Source organism: Rhinolophus sinicus, chromosome X (assembly GCF_036562045.2).
Source record: "Rhinolophus sinicus isolate RSC01 chromosome X, ASM3656204v1, whole genome shotgun sequence".
Taxonomy (NCBI): domain Eukaryota; kingdom Metazoa; phylum Chordata; class Mammalia; order Chiroptera; family Rhinolophidae; genus Rhinolophus; species Rhinolophus sinicus.
The window spans coordinates 112155151-112178690 of record NC_133768.1 but is presented as its reverse complement, the minus strand read 5'-3'; the positions used below and the strand labels follow the sequence as shown (position 1 = coordinate 112178690).

The 23540-nt window shown below is 36.8% G+C and overlaps 1 protein-coding gene across 4 annotated transcripts in view; it reads right to left on the bottom strand.

The window, feature by feature from the left end:
* The window catches only part of BRCC3 (BRCA1/BRCA2-containing complex subunit 3), a 52567-nt gene that overhangs the window by 18242 nt on the left and 10785 nt on the right, over positions 1-23540 (bottom strand). For all 4 annotated transcript variants that reach the window (XM_074324100.1, XM_019716069.2, XM_019716070.2 and 1 more), the window contains 3 exons: positions 21320-21407; positions 12165-12253; positions 10551-10606 (listed from right to left, as the gene is read on the bottom strand). In XM_074324100.1, coding sequence (XP_074180201.1) covers positions 10551-10606; positions 12165-12253; positions 21320-21407 — 233 coding nt within the window. The remainder of the gene's footprint in view (positions 1-10550; positions 10607-12164; positions 12254-21319; positions 21408-23540) is intronic.

Sequence of the window (23540 nt, the reverse complement as noted above, 5' to 3'; positions counted from 1 at the left end):
GTATGTTAGGCTCCAGCGACTGAGAATTCGATGCGTCTCTTTTCTTCCGTTATGGTAGTATTTTTCCTTTACAAGGTCAGCACCATTTACTGAGAACACAATGGGAAACACTTTCTGAAACTCTGGTGGAACTAACATGGAGAATAAGTTTCCAGCTAAAAAGTTTTCCCTCCTGCAGTGCACTCCCAAATAGATTTTTCAGACCTATAATCTCTACCATCCTATAAAAATGTGTTAATACTTAAAATGTTTTCATTAAATCATTCCAATCTTCAGAGAAAACCCGGACTTTGTACTTCAATGAACAGTAATCAGTTATCCATAAAGAATAATGTCAACATCAAGAACAGAGTTACCTTGGGCAATTCATAAGCAGTTAAAGATGTTTTCAAAACTAACAACACTAGATGCAGTATCCCACTTTTGCAAACCCTGCATTTGCTTTCCATCTAGTGAAACAGCTATTGTCTTTTTTCCTTCCTGAAAGAATGGAGACTGACAGAGACGCTTTTGTATTCCAATCCCGCTCCTGAAAATTTTTTTAAATTTATTTGTTGAGCTCTCATCTTGCATGTATTTTTTATGCTTTATTGACATATATCTGACTATTAAAAATTGTAATATAATTAAGGTATACAGCTTGAAATTTATATATATATATATATATGTGTGTGTGTGTATATATATATGTGTGTGTATATAGATATATATAAAATTATGTGCCCTGAAAATAAGACCTAGCCAGACAATCAGCTCTAATGTGTCTTTTGGAGCAAAAATTAATATAAGATTGGGTATATTATTATATTGTTATATTATATTATATTAAAGATTCGGTCTTATAGTAAAATAAGACCCGGTCTTATATTAATTTTTGCTCCAAAAGATGTGTTAGAGCTGATTGTCTGGCTAGGTCTTATTTTCGGGGAAACACGGTAGCTAGTGATGTTGAACATCTTTTCACGTGCTTCTTGGCCATTTGTACATCATCTTGAGAGAAATTTCTATTCAAGTCCTTTTGCCCATTTTTAAGCTGAGCTGTTTGTCCTTGAGTTGTAAGAATTTCCTATGTATTTTGGATACTAGACCCATATCAGCTATATGATTTACAAATATTTTCTCCTATATGTTGTCCCTTCACTTTCTTGATAATGTATTTTGATGCACAAAAGTGTTTAATTTTTATGAAACCCAATTGATCTAGGGTTTTTTTGTTATTCATGCTTTTGGTGTCATAGCTAAGATTCCATTGCCAAATCCATGGTCATAAAGATTTACCACTGTGTTTTCTTCTGTGTTTCATTGTTTTAGCTCTTCTATTTAGGTCATTGATCTATTATGAGTTAATTATTGTATATAGTGTATGTGAATATCCAGTTGTCCCAGCACCACATGTTGAACAGACTATTCTTTCCTCATTGAATGCATTGGAACCCTTGTTGAAAATCAACTGGCCATAGAAATACAGGTTTATTTGTGGAGTCTAAATTCTATTCCATAATGGTCTATATGTCTATACTTACGGCAGATCCACAGTTTGGTTACTGAAGCTTTGCAGTAAGTTTTGATATCTGGAAGTGTGATTCCTCCAACTTTGTTCTTCTTTTTCAATATTATTTTGGCTATTCAGGACACCTTGTAATTCCACATGAATTCTAAGATCATCTTTTCCATTTCTGTAATGTGGTATATCATTATCAGTTAATTTTCTTATGTGAACCTCATTTGCATGCCTGGGATAAATCCTACTTGGTCATGGTGTATAATCCTTTTAACATGCTGTTGGGATCAGTTTGCTAGTATTTTGTTGAGGATTTTGTCATCTGCATTCATAAGGAATATTACTTTGTAATTTTCTTTTCTTTTTTTGGTGATATCTTTGTGTGGCTTTGGTATCAGGGTAATGTGGGCCTCAAAAAAATGATTTAGAACTACTCACTCCTCTTCTGTTTTTTGGAAGAGTTTGAGAAGGATTAGTGTTAATTCTTTAAATGTGTGGCAGAATTATCCAATGTAGTCATCTGGTCTTGAAGTTTTCTTTGTTGGGAGGTTTTTTACTACTGATTCAATCTATTTAATATTTATAGGCCTTTCCTGGTTTGCCATTTCTTTTTCACAATTTGTGTGTTCCAAAGAACTTGTCTATTTCATTTAGGTTATCTAATTTATTGACATACAATTGTTCAGTTTTACTTTATAATCGTTTTTATTTCTGTAAGATTGGTAATAGTGTCCTTACTTTTATTTCAGATTTCAGTTATATAGTTCTTCTCTCATTTTTTCTTCTGTCAGTCTACCTAAAGATTTGTCAATTTTGTCGATCTTTTCTTTTTTTTTTTAAATTAGAGCTTATTGGGGTGACAATTGTTAGTAAAGTTACATAGGTTTCAGGTGTACAATTCTGTATTACATCATCTATAAATCGCATTGTGTGCTCACCACCCAGAGTCAGTTCTCCTTCCATCACCATATATTTGATCCCTTTTACCCTCATCTATCACCTCCCACCCCTTTTGTTTGTCTTGTTCCTTTGTTGTTTTCAGTTCTATATCCCACATGTCAGTGAAATCATATGGTTCTCAACGTGTTCTCTCTGACTTATTTTGCTTAGCATAATAATCTCAAATTCCATCTACGTTGCTGATCTTTTCAAAGAACTATTGTTTGGTTTATTTGATTCTATTTATTGTTTTTCTATTTCCTATTTTGTCTTCACCCTAATATTTATTATTGTCTCCCTTCTGATTGCTTTGTATTTAGTTTGTACTTCTTTTAATAGTTCCTCAAAGCTAAGTTATTGATTTATTTCCTTTTTAATGTAGGCATGTACAGCTAGAAATTTCTCTCATTGCACTGTTTTCCCTGCATCCCATAAATTTTGTTGTGTTGTGTTTTTATTTTCAGTAGTCTCAAAGTAACCTCTAATTTTTCTTGTGATTTCTTCTTTGTCCATTGGTTAAGTGTGTTCTTTAATTTCCACATATTTGTGAATTTTCCAGATTTTCTTGGTTAATGATTTCCGATTTCATTCCATGTTTGTAGAAGATGCTTTGTATGATTTCAGTCTTTTTAAATTTATGAGACTTGTTGTGCAGACCAACATGTGGTTTATCCTGGAGAACGTGCACTTAAAAAGACTGTATTCAGTGCACTTAAGAAGAATGTATTCAGCTGTTGTTGAGTGGAGTATTCTACATATGTCTGTGTTTCCCCGAAAATAAGACCTAACCGCACAATCAGCTCTAATGTGTCTTTTGGAGCAAAAATTAATATAAGACCTGGTATATTATATTATATTATATTAATTACATTACATTATATTCTATTAAAAGGTCCGGTCTTATATTATAGTAAAATACGACCAGGTCTTACATTAATTTTTGCTCCAAAAAACGCATTAGAGCTGATTGTCCAGCAAGGTCTTATTTTGGGGGAAACACAGTAGGTATAGTTGGCTTATACTGCTTTTCAATTCTTCTATTTCCTTTCATTTTATTTTTTTCTAGTTTCACCAAACCTGGGGTGTTGAAGTCTTCCACTACTCTTGTTGAACCATCTACTTCTCCCTTCAATTCTGTCAATTTTTGCGTGACATATTTTGGGGTGCTTTTGTTCAGTGTACGTGTGTTTATAATTGTTATATCTTCTTGGTAGATTGACACTTTTATCATTATATAATCTCCTCTTCTGTCTCATAACAATTTTTGTCTATTTTGTCTGATAACAGTACAGCCTCTGATTACTCTCTGATTACTATTTGCATGGAATATCTTTTTCCATTCTTTTTTTCAACCTACTTTTGTCTTTGGATCTAAAGTCTTTTGTAGAGCTTCTTGTTTTTCTGTTTGTTTGTTTGTTTGTTTGTTTGTTTTCTTTATCCATTCTGCCAATCTCTGCCTTTCAGTTGGGGGGTTTACTTATGTTTACATTTAACATAATTACTGATAAAAAAAGGACTTTTGCCATTTTGCTGTTTGTTTTCTACATGTCTTATTACCTTTTTTTGTTCCTAAATCCCTCCATTACTGCCTTTTTCTTTTTTGTTTTAAAAAGACATTTTCTACTGCACCATTTTGATTCCTTTCTCTTTTTTTTTTTACTGTGTATCTTTATTTTCATAATGGTTACCCTGGAAATTACAATTAACATTTTAATTTGCAACAATCTAGTTCAAATCAATACCAACTTAGTTTCAGTCATATACACATTGCTCCTGTATAGCTCCACTACCATGCTTTTGTTATTGTTACAAATTACATCTTTATACAATATGCTTCTATCAAGATTTATAACTGTTGCTTTATGCTAGAGGAAAAAAGAGGAGTAACAAAACTGAAAATACATTAATACTGACTTTTATATTTAACTATGTAGTTACCCTTCTGATAGTTTTTAATTTATTTGTGGGGATTCCAGTTATTGTCCTTTCATTTCAGCCTGAAGGACTCCCTTTAGCATCTCTTGTAGGGCAGATCTACTAGTGACAAAATGCTCTCAGATTTTTTTTTTACCTGGGAATGTCTTAATTTCTCCTTCATTCTTAAAGGATAATTTTGTCAGAAATAGAATTCTTGCTTGGTAGTTTTTTGCTTGTTTGTTTTTGGTTGTTGCGTTTTTTAATTAGCATTTAGAATATGTCGTCCCACTGTCTTCTTGCATCTCTGGTTCCTGATGAGAAATTGCCTCCTGATCTTGTTGAGAATCCCTTGTATGTAATGAGTAACTTCTCTCGTTGCTTTCAAGATTGTCTTTGGCTTCTGACACTGATTATAATATGTCTCAATGCAGATCTCCTTGAGTTTATCCTGCTTAGAGTTCTTTGAAATTTTTGGACAGGTAGATTCATGCTTTTCATTAAATTTGGGATGTTTTAACCATTGCTTCTTCATATATATTTTCTGTCAGTTTCTTTCTCTGTCATCTTCTGTTGGGACTCCTATTAATGAGTACATTGATATTGTTTTAAGATGTCCCAAAGGTCTCTTAGGCTCTATTCATTTTTCTTCATTATTTTTCTTTCTGCTCCTCAAATTGGTTAATCTCAAATGACCTATCTGAAAGTTTTGTTTCTTTCATCTTCTCAAATCTGATCTTGAACTTCTCTAGTGAGTTTTTCATTTCAGTTATTGTACTTCTCAGTTCCAGAATTCCTATTTGGCTCCTTTTTATAATTTCTCTCTTTATTGATATTCTCTATTAGATAGTCTCTATCACTCTCATTGTTTTCTTTAGTTCTTTGTACAATGTTTCCTTTAGCTTTTTGAGAATATTTTAAATAGTTGATTGCAAGCTTTTATCTAATAAGTCCAATGTCTGGGCTTCCTCTGAGAATGTTTTCATGAATTTACTTTTCCTGTTTATAGCCCATAATTTCTTTTAATGCCTATTTTTTGTTGAAAACGGGACATTTGAATACTATAATGTGGTAAGTATGGAAATCAGATTTTACCCCCTCCCCAGGGTTTGTTGTTGCTGCTTATCTTATTTTCTTTGTGTGTTTAGGGACTTCCCTGAACTAATTTTTATAGTCTATATTATTTGCTACGTGTGGCCACTGAGGGCTCTGTCCTGTCATCCTGTCAGCTTAGTGGCCATCTAAGTGACTCAAGAGAGATTTCCTTAAATCCTGAGATTCTGGTGTTTTTTTCTTGATTAAGCACTTGTCTGGCTGCTATAAACTTTTGATTAGTTTCCAAAGTTCCAATAAAGTTCATTCTGACAGTTTTTGCCAGAGTATTCACTGCTTTTGTGGAGAACTCTTGAAGTTTCCTACCATGCCATTTTTTATGTCATTCTCTTTATTTACTTTTATAGTCAGTACTTTTTTCTCTCTCACTCATACTGGATAATTTCTACTGATCTATCATCAAAGTTCACTGACATTTTTCTTTGCAATCTCCATTCTGTTATCAAATCCATCCAGTGAATCTTGTATTTCAGCGATTGTATTTTTCACTTCTCAAGTTTGCACTTGGTTCATTATGTCTTGCATTTGTTTGCTGTGACTTTCTTTTTAAACATTTGTTGCAAGAGTATTTATGATTGGTTTTTTGAACATTTATGATAGTTGCTTTACAATCTTTATCAAGTAATTCCTACATCACTGTCATCTCAGTCTTTGCCTCTGTTGATTATCCTTTTCCATGCAAGTTGAAATTTTTGTGGCTCTTCACATGCCAAGTAATTCTGAATTTTATCCTATGCATTCTGAATATTGTGTTAAGAGATAACTGGGTCTTGCTTGTATTCTATAGAGAATGTTGCTATTTTTGTTTTAGCAGACAATCTGCCTAGTTAAGTTCAGGTTGAAATTTCCACAGCGGACTGTGTTTCCAATGTCCATTCAATTTTCAGAGACTGTAGCACTCTTCAGATCTTTCTGACGTGCGTCACCCAGAGGTCAGTATGAGACCTACATGGCAGTCTACCAGTTAATTCAATTCTCAATTATGCCAATTAGGATCAGATCCATGCACACGAGGCTTAAGAGTGAGCCCAGAAATTCATAAACAACTTTATGAAGTTGCTTTATCACACTCCTCCCTTGATTTCCTAGAGACGACCCCTTTTCGTCCTCCTGCCAAAAACCTGGGACTCTAGTTACTTTGCTTCTGTGCTCTTCCAAGATTAGCCTCTGTGTACACAGAATGTTTAGTAACCAGGCTCCCATTCTTAAGCCAAAATCTTTATCATCATTAGCACCTATAGCAGCAGCAGCAGAATGTGTTCTCCTAACAAATACAATAAACTATCTAGGAGGAAACACTTGTTAAGATTGGTATCCCAGAGTAAGATACCTAAAATCTAATATTTGGTGATCCCTAAGAAATATGGCAGGCTCTCAACCCACTCACCCTAAAATAAAACCTCCTGTTAACAAGCTAAGGCCACAAATAATGCGTTACCAACTATCTTTTTGTTGCCTTGGTCTTAAAAGAGTATGGACAAGAAAGATAAAAAAATAAATAAGCAATAAAAAATGACCACACAGATGGGCACATGTCTTACTAGGGAGACCACTTCATGGACGGTGTAGATGCTTGACCACTGCACTGTACACCTGAAGCTGAAGCTGAATAATATTGTATGTTAACTATAATTTAATATACTGTGTTTCCCCGAAAATAAGACCTAGCTGGACAATCAACTCTAATGCGTCTTTTGGAGCAAAAATTAATATAAGACCCGGTCTTATTTTACTTATTTATAGTAAAATAAGACCGGGTCTTATATATTATATTAAACCGGGTCTTATATATATATAAGACCGGGTCTTATATATAATATAACATGTAAGACCCGGTCTTATATTAATTTTTGCTCCAAAAGATGTATTAGAGCTGATTGTCCAGCTAGGTCGTATTTTCAGGGAAACACATTATATATAGTCACGGGATATGGAGTATAGCACTGAGAATAGAGTCAATGGAATTGTAATAGTTATATACGATGTCAGAGGAGCAATAGATTGAGGGAGGGGGATTACCACTTTATGAGGGGTGAAATGTCTAACTATTGCATTGTTTTGTTTACCTGAAACTAATAAAAAAAGAAATGACCACAAAAGAAACAGACAACTGAAAAAAAACAGAAGAAAATGTAACATTTCAATATTATATCAATAAACCAGGAACCAGGATACTGTGAAATGGGAATAAACAAGGAAAACAATCACTTGGAAATTAAAAATATAAAATTGCTAAAAAAAATTTAAAAACTTCCATAAATGAGTTGGAAGATAAAACTAAGAATATACCTAAGAAATTAGAAAAAAAAGAGACAGTAAATATGAGTGAAAGGGGTCACTGTGGTCTATCTAGGATCTTTAATATCTGACTAATAGTTATAGAAAGAGGGAGGGAAAACAGGAGGGGGAATTATCAAAAAATAGAGAAAATGGTATGATGCATTTGTCCTACTAACTTACGGGGAGAAGGAGGGAGAGAGTCATAAAAGAAGAGCTGTTAAGGTATCTCTTTATGTTAGGGCTTCATGCCAATGAGAGAGGAGAAGTATATTGGGTAAGTGAAGGTGAGTACTGACCATGAATAGAAGAACTCCTGCCCTGATTCCCCAAACCAGCACAAAACCAGGAAGTTTCCTTTCCCTATAACATAAGTTTGTTTACACCATCTCCCCAACACTTCAGATGCCATCTTAGAGCCAAACATGGCGAGGAAGGGAAGTAATTGAAAGAATGAGAGATTATCCCCCTAAGACTGATTTAAACTTGGACAAACTTTAAATTATGGGATTGGACTGAATTATAAATAAGATGTTCTCTTCCCAGGAACTGGGTAGGTTATGGATTGCTTTATCTGGGGACACAAAAGAAAACAATAGCAGAGAACTTTCCAGAGCTGTAGGACAAGTGCTGCCAGACTGAAAGCATCCAGCAGTTTGAATCATAGAATATCCACACTCTAACTATATCATAGAAAATTGCACAACCTCAAGAAGAGAGAAAGTCCTAAAAGCTATCAGAGAGGGAGACAGAGAAAACAAAGTCCCTTACAAAAGAACCAGAATTAGACTGCAGACTTCGTCAATAACACTGGATGTTTAAAAACCATGAAACAGTGCCTTTAAAGTTCTGACGGGGAAAATGTCGACTTAGAATTCTTTATTCATTAGGGTTATTAATGAAGAATAAAAACATTTTCAGATAAGCACTGACTCAGAAGGTTTAGCTCAAATGCACACTTCCCTAGGAAATTACTAGAGGGTTTTTAACCGCAAAATGACAGTGACCCAAGAAAGATGACATGAAACCCAGAGAACAGATCCAACCTAGGAGGATATTGAAGGAAAGTCCCAAGATGTCAGCTGAGACCGGATTAGGGTAGGAAGCTGGAGGGTTTCAGAGAGCAATCCTAGGAAAAGCAGGGAATCCAAATAATTTTATATTACTCCTCAGAACCTGGAGCTCAGGGAGGTGATAAAGGCAGAAAAATAAGGAGGAAAAAGCCATTCCAAAACACTATGAAAAAGCAAAAAGCTATACAAGAAAGGAAATAGAATCACAGTATACTACATTACACTGTGTAGTTGTACATGGACTAATATTTACATAATCATAATATAAACACTTAATTTTGTACTCTTAGAATAAACTAGTCAACATGGCACAGGAAACACAATTACGGTTACAACACAGAACATAAATATTTGCAACTATGAAAATATAAAGGTTTACGGTAAAACTGCAAGTAACAGTAGGGAGCCAAAAGATATTGCCTATTGTCTGTTGTTGACAGAATAAATAAAAGGGGAAACTTTACTTAAGTTTCTGAGAGCAAAATAATGTAATGCTAAGAATAGATAATAGCTAAAATTAGTAAATCAAGAAAGAGGATCAAAAGTATATTACTTAGAGATATCAAAGAGTAAAAACATCAGAACTAAAAACAAAAGAAGAAGTGGTTCCTTCTGAGAACTGAGACTATTTACTGTCAGTTCTTCCATACCATTTGATATTTTTACACATGTGCATCTATCACTTTGATGAAAATTTTAAAAATTAAAGTTTATTGACTAAGTAACACTTCTGTATGGTTCAACATTCCCAAGTTATGCAAAGGATATAATGAAGTCTCCACACCTCCTACTCCCTCATTCCCACTTCCTCTCTGCTGAGGGACTGATGTGTTTCCTTCCGTACATTCTATATACTTATAAGCAAGTACGCTGGTGTGTTCATGCATATTTCTCTTCTATATTGTTACATGAATGGTAGCATGCTACATATGAAATTCTTGTACCTCACCTTTTTTATTTAACAATGCATTTTGGAAATATTTCTGTATTACTACTGAGCTTCTTCATTTTTTAATGGCTACATATTAATCCATTATTTGGATACATCATACTTTATTTAATCACTCCGTACTGACAGACATCTGTCTTTTCCAATCCATTGCTATTTCAAACATTGCTACAATGCTATAATAATAACAATTATTATAAGAAAAAATTTAAGACAGTCTTTGCTTCTGTTTCCCAATTAGATAATGAACTTGGCTTTCATCCTTGCATCCTCAGTGCCTATCATAATGCTTGGCATGCAGTAGATATTAAATTAAGATTTTCTAATTTAGGTAGAAATGAATTTAAATGTAACCTATGCAAACATTTAAATGAGATACTGCAATTCTAAAATCAAGTCTATGGCACAGCAAAGACAACAGTCTACACAAATCTAGAATACTCTTCATACTCAGTCTTTGGTTTACAATTCACCAGAGAAAGGAAAAGTAGCAGTGCAGTCTAAATAGAATAACTGCAAGAAAGGAAATGTGGGACGACAGGGCTGTGATAACATAATTGCAATGAAAAGACTGCTTATCTGACCCTAGTTTTCTAGATTCCCAATACCCAAGATGCTAAAGAGCTTCTACCTCTTTACGGAGATGTTAATGGGGATACAAAGAATATAGAATTCTTAATGTCTTACCAGTGAGAGAAATAAAATGAAACGAAACAATCGATTTCCTAGACTGAGATTAATCCACCAATACATACATACATACATACATCTCTGACATACTTACTCAGAGCTCTTTTGGGCCTGAATGGATTGAAAGCAAGTGTAGAGTACGCGGCCAGTCTACAAAAAATAAATAAATAAAAATTACAAAAAAGAAAGAAAGGTCACAGAGAGAAGGATTAATTTTTAAAAAGGAATAACAATTTAGTAGACTCTACCCTAAAACTCAAAGTCCACTCTGAACGTGGAAGTTTAGAAGAGATTACGAAGACATAATATGCCACACATTGGTTTCTGTAAGAAGCATCACACAACTCAGTCAACATGAAATGGCCACAATCAAACATCTGTTCATGGGACAGCAGAGAACTACTCACGAACATGAGAACCGGGAAACTAAGAACCAGACCATTCAAACTGCTGTGTTGGAAGCTGACAAGCTTATTCAACAACTATTTAATGACAACAAATAAGCTTATGATGACAAAGCCAAAAGCATTTCAAGTGCAAAATAAAGTTTAAAATACTGAACTTTAATACTCGCAGAAGAGTGATTTTATGAAGAATATTCATTGTTAATGCAGATGTTGAGAATATAACTAATGTAGTAAATGATAGGACATACTTGATACTCTTGGCAAAATTCATACCTACGATGTTAAATACTAATTTAATTTTGGTTTAAACTGACACATAGCAAAATCTCCTGACATGAATATAAAATTCAAACAGAAGCATGAATGAAAGAAGAGAGAATGGCAAGACTAGCCATTTGATCAAGCTGCTTAAGTTCTCTCAGCTTCAGTATGCTCATCCATAAACTACGGATAACAACAATCCTCATAGGCTTGCTGTCAGGGTTAGAGCGTATGTATGTAAAACACCTAATAAGTACGGGCCATACAATCGGTGATAAATGGTAGCACTTGTTACTGCTATTAGCCATCAAGATATAGGCAGAATCCTCCCACTTCTTATTGCCTCCACTCCTACCACCGCAGTCTAACCTCCATCATCTCTTGCTAGATTACTGCAATACCTTTCTAACTGCTTTCATGGACGCCATGGATTCCATACTCCCTCCTTCCCCATGCTCCCTCTCCAGCCCCTGTCCAGTCTGTTATCAACACAGTAATCAGAAAGATCCCATTAAAACATACCGTTACCCTCTAGTGGCTTCCCCACTCAGAGTCAAAGTCAAAGCTTTATAAGATCTGGCCCCAGTTAGCTTTCAGACCTCATTGTAGAGTGACCAAATGAGTTATCGTCTAAACCAGGACACTTCCAAGAAGTGTGCTAACTGAATAGGAGACTGGGATAATGGGGTAAAACTGGGACTCACAGAGGCACTGGGACATAGGGTCACAGTCTTCCTCACTGCTGCGGCCACAGTGATTTCCTTGATGTCCCCTGAACATGCCACACTCACCTCAAGGTCTTTGCACTGGCTATTTCCTCTGCCTGGAACGCTCTTCCCCCAAGAAATCCACAAGACTCGCTCCCTCACTTTCTTCAGGTCCTGACTCAATGACCCTTCTCATTGAAACCTTCCCTGGCCACCCTATTAAAATTGCAAAAAGATTTTTCTCCATTCTGTGTGTGTGTGTGTGTGTGTGAACACACACATACACGTGCACACATGTGCACACACACACATTGGTAGACACACACACAATACCTTTGTGTTTTTATCTTCTATGAAACAGGAAAAAATAAGTCCTACAAAGCCTTGATCCATCATCTGGTACATGGCTTGTGTGCGAACATCTGCAAATAAACAAAAATAAAAATCTGTTGTCAATAAACTGTATCTCACAGACATGAAGATTGAAAGATAATAATGGTATACAATCCTCCCAGGATTCAGATTTCATAGGCAGAAAAGGGATATATCCTAAGGATAAAATGATTGTCAAAGTATAAATATTTCACTAGGATAGAGAAATACTACAGGAAGTCTGCAATTAAATAAGAAAATTTATTAATAACTCTAGGCTGCCTAGCCCAAGACTAGCCCTGCTATGAAACGTAGCATAGAAAGAGAAAAATGGAAAACTTCAGTTAGCCCCCCAAAACTTGATAATGTCTTCCAGAGCACTCAAAGAAAACACAAGGCATTGGAAGAGACAAAAAAGACTTCCTAGAGTAAACCTTTTGATGGACAGCTTCTAGGGAAATGAATATGTTAGACTTGATACTAAACAATGGAACTGTAGAACTATTACAGAGGAAACCACTGTTTAGAAGTGATTGCGAAAGAATTAAATTCAACATTCAGAGTACGGGGGGTGGGGGTGGGAGATGAGGGTAAGGGGGATCAAATATACGGTGATGGAAGGAGAACTGACTCTGGGTGGTGAACACACAATGGGATTTATAGATGATGTAATACAGAATTGTACACCTGAAATCTATGTAACTTTACTAACAATTATCACCCCAATAAATTAAAAAAAAATTCAATATTCAAGGGAGTAAACAAAACCTCGGTATATGATTTTTGAAAAGGAAATCATAAACAGGCACCAAATAACAACACTGGAAAGGTTTAGTTCAAAGACTACCAAAAACTGAATAGAGGCTAATTTTAAAGATCTGAAGTCTTCAGACCATTGTTTATGAAGGATATGAAAGATCAGGTACCTATTACAACAAAACACTACAGAGCATGGTTTGGTCCAAGGACTTACGCCCACTTCATTTCCAATTTGTTCTGAAACCTTTGCATTTATACCTTTTGATCTGGATTGGGACTTCTTACGATATCTTCCTAAGTAACAAGGAAGACCAAACAGGACCTGGAAATGAATATGAAGGAAATACTGGCTAAAATTGTTGCTGAAATATATAGCACTGTATAAATGGTCTCCGTACTGTGAGTACGACCTTGGTAAAAAATTTTAATACCTCTAAGCCTATTTCCTCATCAGTTAAATTAGGATAAACATCATCCCTACTCTCACAGGGTTTCGTATTTTTAAAATTGCAAGATTTTTTAGCACAGTGCCTAGCACATCGAAGGTCCTTCATAAGCATGAGTTCCATTCCATTCCATCCACGACCATTGTTGAAGAATTGCTGAGTCTTATGTCCATATCATCCCACTCAAACTACTTTTGTTAAAATCACCAATGATCTAGTCCTGATCCTCAGTTGACCTGATTGCTCCTTACTAGAAACACTGTCTTCACTTTGCTTCACACTCCCACTCTTCCCATCTGTTCTCTTAACTTCCTGGCTGATCTTTTCCAGTCTCGTCTGCTAGATCCTTCCCATCTTCCCACTTTCGAAATATTGGCATGCCCGGGGCTCAGCCTTCAGTCCTTTTCTCTTCTGTAGCTACACTCACTGCCTGGAGGATTTTATTCAGTTCCATGGCTTCGTGCCTCATCTCCACACTGGCCACTTCCAGCTCACACCCAATAAACTCTAGTCTGACTTCTACTCCAAACTCCAGTATCATATATCCAATTGTCTACCTGACACTTTGACTCGGTTGTCTTAATACAGTGCTACAGAGTAGCAGGTCCGCAAACTATTTGTTACCTGTTCACAAGGAGATAAGAGCTTGAGCTGGAAAGCAAATTAAAGCACTGCTTCCTTCATTGATAAAGTCTTAACCCTTTTGCCACGACAGTAGGATAAACCCCAATGAATATATCTGAAATTTTTAGACATGAAATAATGTCATTTATATATGAAGCAGCTCAAATGATTATTAAATGCATAAAATAGTCAAAATATGAACTTTTTGGCTTTTGTGGATTTTTGACACATTTCAAAAAAAACTTGAAATCAATGAATGCAGCAAAAGAATTAAGAAAAAAATGTAAGCTGAGCTAAACTATGTGCTTAGTGTCAGAGCTGATTTATGTTTAGTATTAAGCCCCTTATCCCATCGACCACAGACAGCTTACGGACCAAAGCCTAACAAACACTTGCAACTCAACATGTCCAAAACCACACACTTGATTTCCCCCACAAAATCTACAACCTCCCAATGCTTCCTCATCTTAATCAACAGCAATTCTATCCTTCCAGGTGTTCAAAAACTGGAACACATTTTTGACTCCGCTCTTTCTCTCAGACCCTACACCTAACTCATCAGCAAATCCTGTTAGTTCTATCTTCAAAACGTAACCATTATTAGATCACTTCTTACTGCCTCCTCAGCTACTACCATGATTCAACAAAGCCACCATCACTTCTACCTTGGATCACTGCAACAGCCTGCCATCACCCTAGAGTCTCTTCTCACCCCAGTATCCAGTGATCCTTTGAAAATTTAAGCCAGATCATGTCATGCCTTTGCTGAGAACTCTACAATGGCTCCCAATCTCACTTACGAGTAAAAGAATCCACAGTGGCTTACAATGGCCGACGACAGATCTTCCGGTACCCTCATTACCTCCCTGTCTTCATTTCCTATCACTCTCCCCCTTCATCACTCGGCTCCAGGCACATTGGCCTGCCTCCTTGATTTTTCTCATACATTCCCGGCATACTCCTCCTCAGGGCCTTTGCACTGGCTGTTCCTCTGCCTGGGAACACTCTTCCCCCAGACAGTTACATGACCAACTGTCTCATTTCCTTCAGGTTTTCGCTAAACTATTACCTTCTCCATGAGACCTAATCATTTTAAAATGTTAACCCCATCCCCATCCCACAGGCACTCCCTTTGCCCCTTACCCTGCTTTACATATTTTTCCTCAGATAACTTAATTACTTCGAAATCACCTCCTAAGTGCCAAATCCATAAGATACAGTTTAGTCTAAATTAGTGCTACCCAAGAGGACGTCTGGTACTGTGCTGTCCAGTTTTCCTTTCAGCATGAGATCGCTATTTCTTCAGTTGCGTACCATAGGAAGTAGTTCGTTGGCATTCAGGGGCCACATGATATGAAAAATATTGTTTGTAAACACCAGAGACACATTCTGAGAGATGTTCACATTTAGAAGTGGAGGGCAACAAAATGGTCTCAAGGGACAACAAAATTACACCTCCCATTTCCTGGTGTGAAAGCAGAATAGTCTAAACACCATATTCTTTCATTTACTCTTGACTAAAATTTTTCCTGAAACAGCAACTACAGGCCCCAGTTGTTAATAAAGAATTTTAAAACAATGGGAGACAATATACACAAGGGCTTTTAAGAATACAAGCCCTGAGATCGCCATCACATAACAATGACAGTTTAGTTTAGCCTTCACTTAGTCTATCCCTTGTCCTAATAGCATTTCCACATAAGTCTGTTTGCCAAGAAGAGCATTACAAACGTAATATCAAAAAATTGTTCATAATGATTCAAAGGAGTATTGAATGTGCAACGTCTAGAACAGAATGCTTGTTTTGGAAAATGTAATTTGTTAAAATGACTGGCTGTAGAAAACTGCTTCATTAAAGTTGCAGCCCATATTGTCAAATGGGAAGCTGATTCGCCCCACCAACCCTGATGATAAATTAACTATGATATCCCTGTTTATAGCAGTGCCAATGACCTCACTTTCTGTGAAAGAACTGAGCAGATCTTACAAATGAGGAACACAGCCACAACACATTTCTCCTTTTAATACGCACTTACGACGACAATAAAGTAGATGGAAGAGTAATTCAAAAATAGTGTCAAGTCTCTTGCGATTTATGCAGCATCCCGCACTATTTAAATCACTTCCCTTTTTCTTTTGCAAACCATACCTGTATACATGGAAAATTCGGGAGAGTGCATTGTGTGGGTATGCTGTCACTCAACCATCTCTTTCCCCATCACCAAACCTATGCTTCCTCCATTTCCTGTTTCCATATATAGCATTATCCCCACTTAATCAGTCAAAAGCAAGACATTGTACAATGTCTAGGCCCAATTCATACAAACCTCAGCACAGATACTGACTCCACCACTTACTTAGCCATCTGGTTTGGACAACGTATTTCAACACTGAGCATCAGCTTAGTTTCTTCTGTTAATACCTACATACACTCTTCATGATTACTTGGGAAGTGTTTCAAGAAGAGAGTAGTTGCCAAATGCTACATAAGATGGAGTCTTGAAATGTCCACTAGATTTTCAACATGGATTTCACTGATGACTTCAGCAAGACCCACTTCAATAGTGATGGGCTAGAAGCCAGACTAGGGTGGGGTGAGGGGTGTGGGTGAATGGTGAGAAAGTGTAAGTGTAGATACTTCTTTGAGTTTGGCTGTGAAGGTGAGGGGAAAGGTAATACACACCTGAAGGGGAAGTGGGACTGTGAAAAGTGTTGTTTTATTTGCTTCAACATGTGAGGCCTGAGCATGTTTGAAAGCTCCATGAAGATAGAGACCTTTCTCTCTGTCACTGCTTTATTCCCAGTACCTTGAAGATGGCAAGACACATAGCAGACACTCAAACTTATTTGTTGAAGGAACAAATAAGTGATGGGAAGAATCCAGTACAGCAGAAAGGGATACAGATGTAGGAGAGAGACACATAATGAAGAGGGTAAGGCTCTGAGAACATGGGAGGCAAAAACTGAGAGCGTGAGTGGACGGATGGGTATTAGCAAAGAGAAAGAACACGTTTTCTATTGTAAGAGGCGGGAATAGGAGAAGATGTGCACAGTGATACGTAGGTGATTAAAGAGGATGGTGAAAATTCCTTTCTCAATACCCGTTTCTTCTATTAAAGTAGGAAAAGTGTTATCTGCTGAAAGTGAAGGAGAAAGTGGGGAGTTCAGAACTTTGGGAATGAGAAAAAGCCCAGACTGAAACTAACATGACATGAGGCTAAATGCCATGCATGATCTCAAATTGGGTCCCGGAATGCAAAGGAAAAATTGCTATGAAGGACAGAATTTGGATAACTGGCAAAATTTGAAAAAACTTCTACAGATTACATAATAGGATGATATCAGTATCAAGTTTCCTGATTTTAGGAACTGCATGGTGGTTATGGATGCCAACATCCTTGTTCTTGAGAAATAAGTTACCGTCAAATAGTGTGTGTGTGTTGGAGGGATACAGACAGAAAATGATAAAGCAAATTTAGCAAAAGGTTAACAATTGTTGAACCTGTTTTTTTTTCTATTCTTACAATTTTTCTGTAAGTCTGATCGTCTTTTTAAATCAAGTTTTAAAGTCTCAGGGTGTGTGCTTGACCTACATCACCCTTGCTTTTGCAAACTCCAACCCAAAGTTGAAACATTCATTCACTTTTATACTCTTGAAGGAATGAAGACAATTCCGAGAGTGCTCTGGAATTATCCAGCTTTTCTACTTCAACTACAGTTTCGTCTCCATTCTTTACATGGGAAACTTTGTCCATTGTACATTTTATTGCTATGATAGGAAACATAATGTAACATTGTTAGTTGCATTATTTACTGTGCCTTTTATTAGAGAATGACCTAGCTCCTCTCACTTGCCCTTTTGCTAATCATGTTAACTGCTACCTTTATTTTCTCCATGTAGCTTAACCTAGCCCATTATTTTTTGTTCAAGCCTTTAGGTTTGTGGCTTGTCTTTAATGACATATTACTGTGTTTATTTCTTAATCCCGAGGCTTTTACTTTTACAGGTGTTTACCCTGTTTAAATTTGGTGGTACAAATGTTCTACTTTTTCTTTACTGCTGTTACACTGCAGTAACAACCCTTACTGCTTTCTTTTTCTTCCCCACAAAATCCTAAGGTCTAAGCCAGCAGAAATCAGGATTGTATTATTCCAGACAGGTACCCAATAAATTTGTTGAATAATCATTTATGTAATACTCTTTAAAAAATGTTTAGAACACTATCTTATTTAACCACCGAAACTTAACCTAATTCTACTAACTACCTTATCATAAAAAGCATTAAAATGTGTTACACACACGCCACGGTCACATCCCTCTCCCTCCCTACCTTTTCTGTAATGGAAAAAAAAATCTCACTCCTACTCACTTGTCATTCTTTAACATAGCTTAGAATTCTTTTCCTATTAAACATATTTACTGTACATACTTTAAATCAACCTGTTTTTATTCACTTTCTTTTCCCCAAGGCTTGCTAATACAGGGGCTCTTTGACCCAATTCTTGAACAACTGTTTGGAGATGAGTTGTATCACAGCAGTCTATTGTGAACACCAGCTTCGTTGGGAGGTTATTTTTCTTCATTTTTACCCATAGTTTTATTACCACAAATATTTTGATGTCAGTCGAGACCTGACGTATTCTTGTTAATCCTTCGAATGTTGTCTACCATTCACCATCAGACATTTAATCATACTCTCTGTGTGTGTCAAGAGTTGTACGAATACATGCTTTGATATTTGTCTTTGGTATTGTGATAAGCATGGGACAAATGCCATATCCATGATTTCATGTACTGTTCTGAACAACTCTGAGACTGATAATGTGTTCTCCATTTGTGTCACAGAGCAAACAGTGGCATAGAGATGTTAAAAGATCTTCTCAACTAGTAAGTAACTGAAACGAGATTCTAACACAGACTCGTTTCCTAACACAATCCAAAGCTGGTGTTCCCAACCCTCATGGTAGGGGCTAGATACCTCTCTGAACTTTCTATTTGCAGTTTAAAAAATGTACACTCTTAGAAGTGTCTTTGAGAGTAGGCTCTATTACATTTGCTGTTATTTGTTCCTTTTGCTTACCCCGTTAAGTATTATTATTTCCAGGTAAGATCTCAATGTTCCAGTCTCCAAATCTATCTTGTGCTGAATTATTCTTTTGGCTCCTTTATTGTTTCATAATTTAGTTGATTTTTTTTTCAGTTACATTCTGCAGTATCCTTCTTTTCCTGACTGCTCTTACTGCTACATTACAAATGCCTCCCAGGTTCTTGGTTAACGGCGTGGATCTTCTGCCCCTGAGAGGAAAATTCAATCATTCTCTGAATTCTAAACACTTTCTGGGTGTTCCACTTCAGAGATTAATAATGTGTCCCCCCCCAACTTCTTAGGGAGTTTCTTTTCTTACCACAAAATTTCAAATTTTTTCCATTCTAACTTATTACAGTAGTGACAATAATTGTTCAGGAGTATACACTCCAAGCTTTCTTTCATTAGTGGTTGGTACTTATTTCTTTCTGGCTGTTGGAACTATCATAGGAGAAATTTGAGGCCAATCCCATTTTAGTGTCGATGGGGGCAGGAAAAAAAATAACTACTATTATTGAGTAAAAGTTAGGTACAATCAAACACTGAATTTATTCAGTGATATTAAGGTTTTACAGGAATACATTTATAGCTACAAAAACCACCTTTATTGGGACATTAGTAAGCCAATTAAAGGATATGAATAAGGGCAGTAATTTAAATAATAGTATTATATCAATGTTAATTTCTCAATTCTGATAAATGCCCTGTAGTTATATAAGAGAACAGCATTGTTTTAGGAAATTGACACTGAAGAGTATTTAGAGATAAAGGAGAATATTGTCTGCAACTTACTTTCAAATATTTCAGGAAAAATTACACACACACATACATATACACATACACATGTATACAGAGAGGATGACACAGCAAATGTTGCAAAATGTTAACATCTGGCAAATCTAGGGAAAGAGTATTCAGGAATTCTTTGACTATTTTATCAACTTTAACTCAAATTATACCAAGATAAAAGTTAAAAACACCTCAATTGCTATTGCACGTTCTAGCTTCAAGCTTTTTCTTTTCCATTGAAGAAACTATTTTGATAATACATTATTTTTGTTAATACAGGATATCTTAGGCATGCCAATATTATGTTACAGCGGGTCAGGGGTCAGTTTCTGTCAGTGAGAAACAGAGTAAATCCCTTATCTCCCTTATTCTAAATCAGTATTTTATTGGGGCTCTGCACCAGAATTCCTTGAGCTTTTTCACTGTATTCCCACCTAGGACCTGCTCCCAGAGGCTGCTACAGTAGGTCCGGCTTGGGAAAGATGAATTTAGGGCAGGTCCATTTTACAGAAGCTCTAGATATGATTCTGAGAAGTGTCCCTTCCTACACTGAGAATCGTTGCTCGATACAGGACCACTCATCTATTATTAAAGTCTGACACTGCACTGCTGTTGATTCTTTGGCATTTATGTCACAGCACAGATGAATATAGAATTTGTGATCAATTAAGCCTCTATGACTCAAGCTAGAACATCACAGTGGAAAGAACAGAGACTTGGGAGACAGACCTGGATTCAAACCTCCGCTCTGTCGCTTAGTTACCACTGTGAGCCTCTGTTTACTCCTTAGTACAATGGGGGGAGATTTCTAACTGACAGGCTACCAGCAAGGTTAGAGGAGAAAACAGTCAGAAATCATTAGCACATACTTAAACACTCAAAAATGTTATTTCACTTTGGCCAAGTAAAGTTGTTCTACTTCCTTCAGGAGAGTCAGGTAGAGACAAAAAAATGACCATGATTCAGGAAAAGGGGTAAAGATAAAAAGAGAGAACACAATTTTGTAACATTATTAGAGGGACAGAAGTAGGTTGAGAGCCCCAAGAGCTAGGATGGAATGGGTGTCAAACAGAAATGTAAACATCAGTTTTGTAACTATCACCCTTCCCACCAGTGAGAGTGTATTGGACAGTAGCATTCAACAATCAGCAATTTTTAGTTAGTTTTTTTTATATCAGCCAATTATAAGGCCTTAGCTAATCTTGATTTCCTGAATAGTCAAAATGGAGTAGTGAAATTTTCTATTAAAAACAATCAATATTACTTTTAAAATATAGCAAAATAAAAATAAGAACACCTGTTTAAGGATAGTTAAATTTTGGTTTAAAATAACCATATAGCCCATGTAATGGAGAAGGAAAATTATATTGAATTCTAAGAACAATAAATATTGCAACCCCATAATACTTACCAACATGTGAAGGCCAAACAGTTATATGAGGGTGGGAGTGATACCAGCCCACAACTCTCATGGGGCGACCTGTGAGTTCAGCCAACCTGTGTGTCTGTCAAGGTATTTTCAACTTGTGGGAACAAAATCTGTGATGCTAATAAGGGCTCAGAAAGTATCTTCAAGTTTAAAAGAAACCTGTTACAATTTAATGTCAATAAAAGAATGAAATAAGGTTGATACCAGACTTCCCATTTAAAAAAAAGGGGTTTCTTTTTTTAAATGGAAACCATTCAGTTTCCGTGATTATATATAGTTACATCCTCTTAATCCAATTTAGCTGTTTCAGCACTCAAATGCTTCTCACTGTGCTATCTGAAAAAACTTCTAAATCACTTAATTAATTTGAGTACTTTTCCATTCTCTCTAGTTCCATCCTATTCCCGTTTTTGAAAAAGAAATACAAGACTTTCAAAATTCATTTGATTTCTCTCTGGCAGGCCACCAGTGTCAGCAATAGCAATGAGAGTGGTTTCAGAACCCAATGAACAAAGACCCCTGGGTTTAGTCTCCCCATTTGTCTAGAAATATCCCCCAAAGGAACACTGTCTTCCTTTATTCTAGAAATAAAATTTCCTGTAACTCTGAGGCTCTAACTTTAAGTAAGAACTCAGTTCGTTTTCTGCAAATTATATCAAAACACAACAGTCTATACACAAAACACAACATCTATACAACCCAGTCTGAGAAAGAATACTTTTAAGTACTGTGTTATTTTCAAATGCCAAGAGAAGCCACTTAACTTCTCTAAACCCATTTCTTCAGCCGCAGACGGGGGATTTCCAGCTCAGACGGCAGTGAGGAGTAAATGAGATAATCCACACAAGGTGTTTCGCTTCATGCCTGGCACCCAGGAAATGCTCACCAGACTGGCACTGCCGTGCCACAGTGCATAACATACAACAGCGTGTCCATCCATTTTGGGAATGGCCTAGTTTCACTTTGAAGTTATACTATATAATCACAGTAATAAACATCTTTCATACAACTACGTTCTGGGAATTTTATTTTGGCAAAGTTTGGGTTTGTTTGTTGATTTAAATCCCAATGAATGGGCTTTCTGCTTCTAGCTATGATGGAGTAACAGGGACTGGACTTACCTTCCTGCCTGAAACAAATAAATAAACTGGATAATATGTAAGAAATAGGAAGGCCAATCGATGGAAAACAAACAACGTGAGCCCTTGAGAGAATTGCCAGGACACAGAGCAGGCAGGGGAATTACGGTGGAGCCCAGCCAGCAACCTGCATTTAGGAGATGGACTGGACAGTCTAGTAGCTGGAATTGCAGGGTGGAAGACCAGAGAGAAGAGAACAGCAGAGGGAGAGGACCCTGCACCCCCGCGGATGGTCCCGCTGGAGAATTCTGCAGACCACTGACCAGCACAGGCGTGTGAGGAAAGCACGCGAGGCCGGGGGAAGGACCACCCGCAAGGATGAAAGGGGACAACGCCCAGGGCTCAAGCAGGACAGGGACTAGTGGCTGTCCCCACCAGCCAGAATGGTAAACCTCACAATTTGAGAGGCATTGGGCAGGACACTCAGAAGGAAGGGTCTTGCCTCAGTCGTGTGGGAAAGAAAAATAACTCCTACAATGAAAGGGCCCACGCAACAAATCTTCAGAGCCAGACTCTAAAGGATCTGACTATTTCCAGCATCCAGAACAAAGCTCAAAACATGTGTTGAGGCCTACAAAGATATCCAGCCCCCAAGGGAAAATCATGTCTGGCATCCAATCTAAAATTACCAGGCATGCAAAGAAGCAGGGGAATCCAATCCTTAATGAGATGGAGAACAGATTAGTGGAGCCAAAGGTAGGAATAGGGGGAGGGGCAGAGTGAAAAAAGCCAATCTTAAAGATCACATACCATAGGATTGCATTTATCAAACATTCTTGAAATGACATTATGGAGATGGAGAACAGATTAGTACCTGCCAGGGGCTGGGGTGGGTGTCACTACATAGGAGGTCATGAGGGAGAACTTTATGGTGACTGCTGTGGTGGTTACACATATCTACACATGTGACAAAATGGCACAGAACAACATACATTGTATCAATGTCACTGTCCTGGTTTCCATATTGTACTGTACATTATGTAAGATGTAACCTTCAGGGGAAACTGGGTAAGGGGTACAGGGAACTTTCTATACTATTTCTGCAACTACCAATGAATCTACAA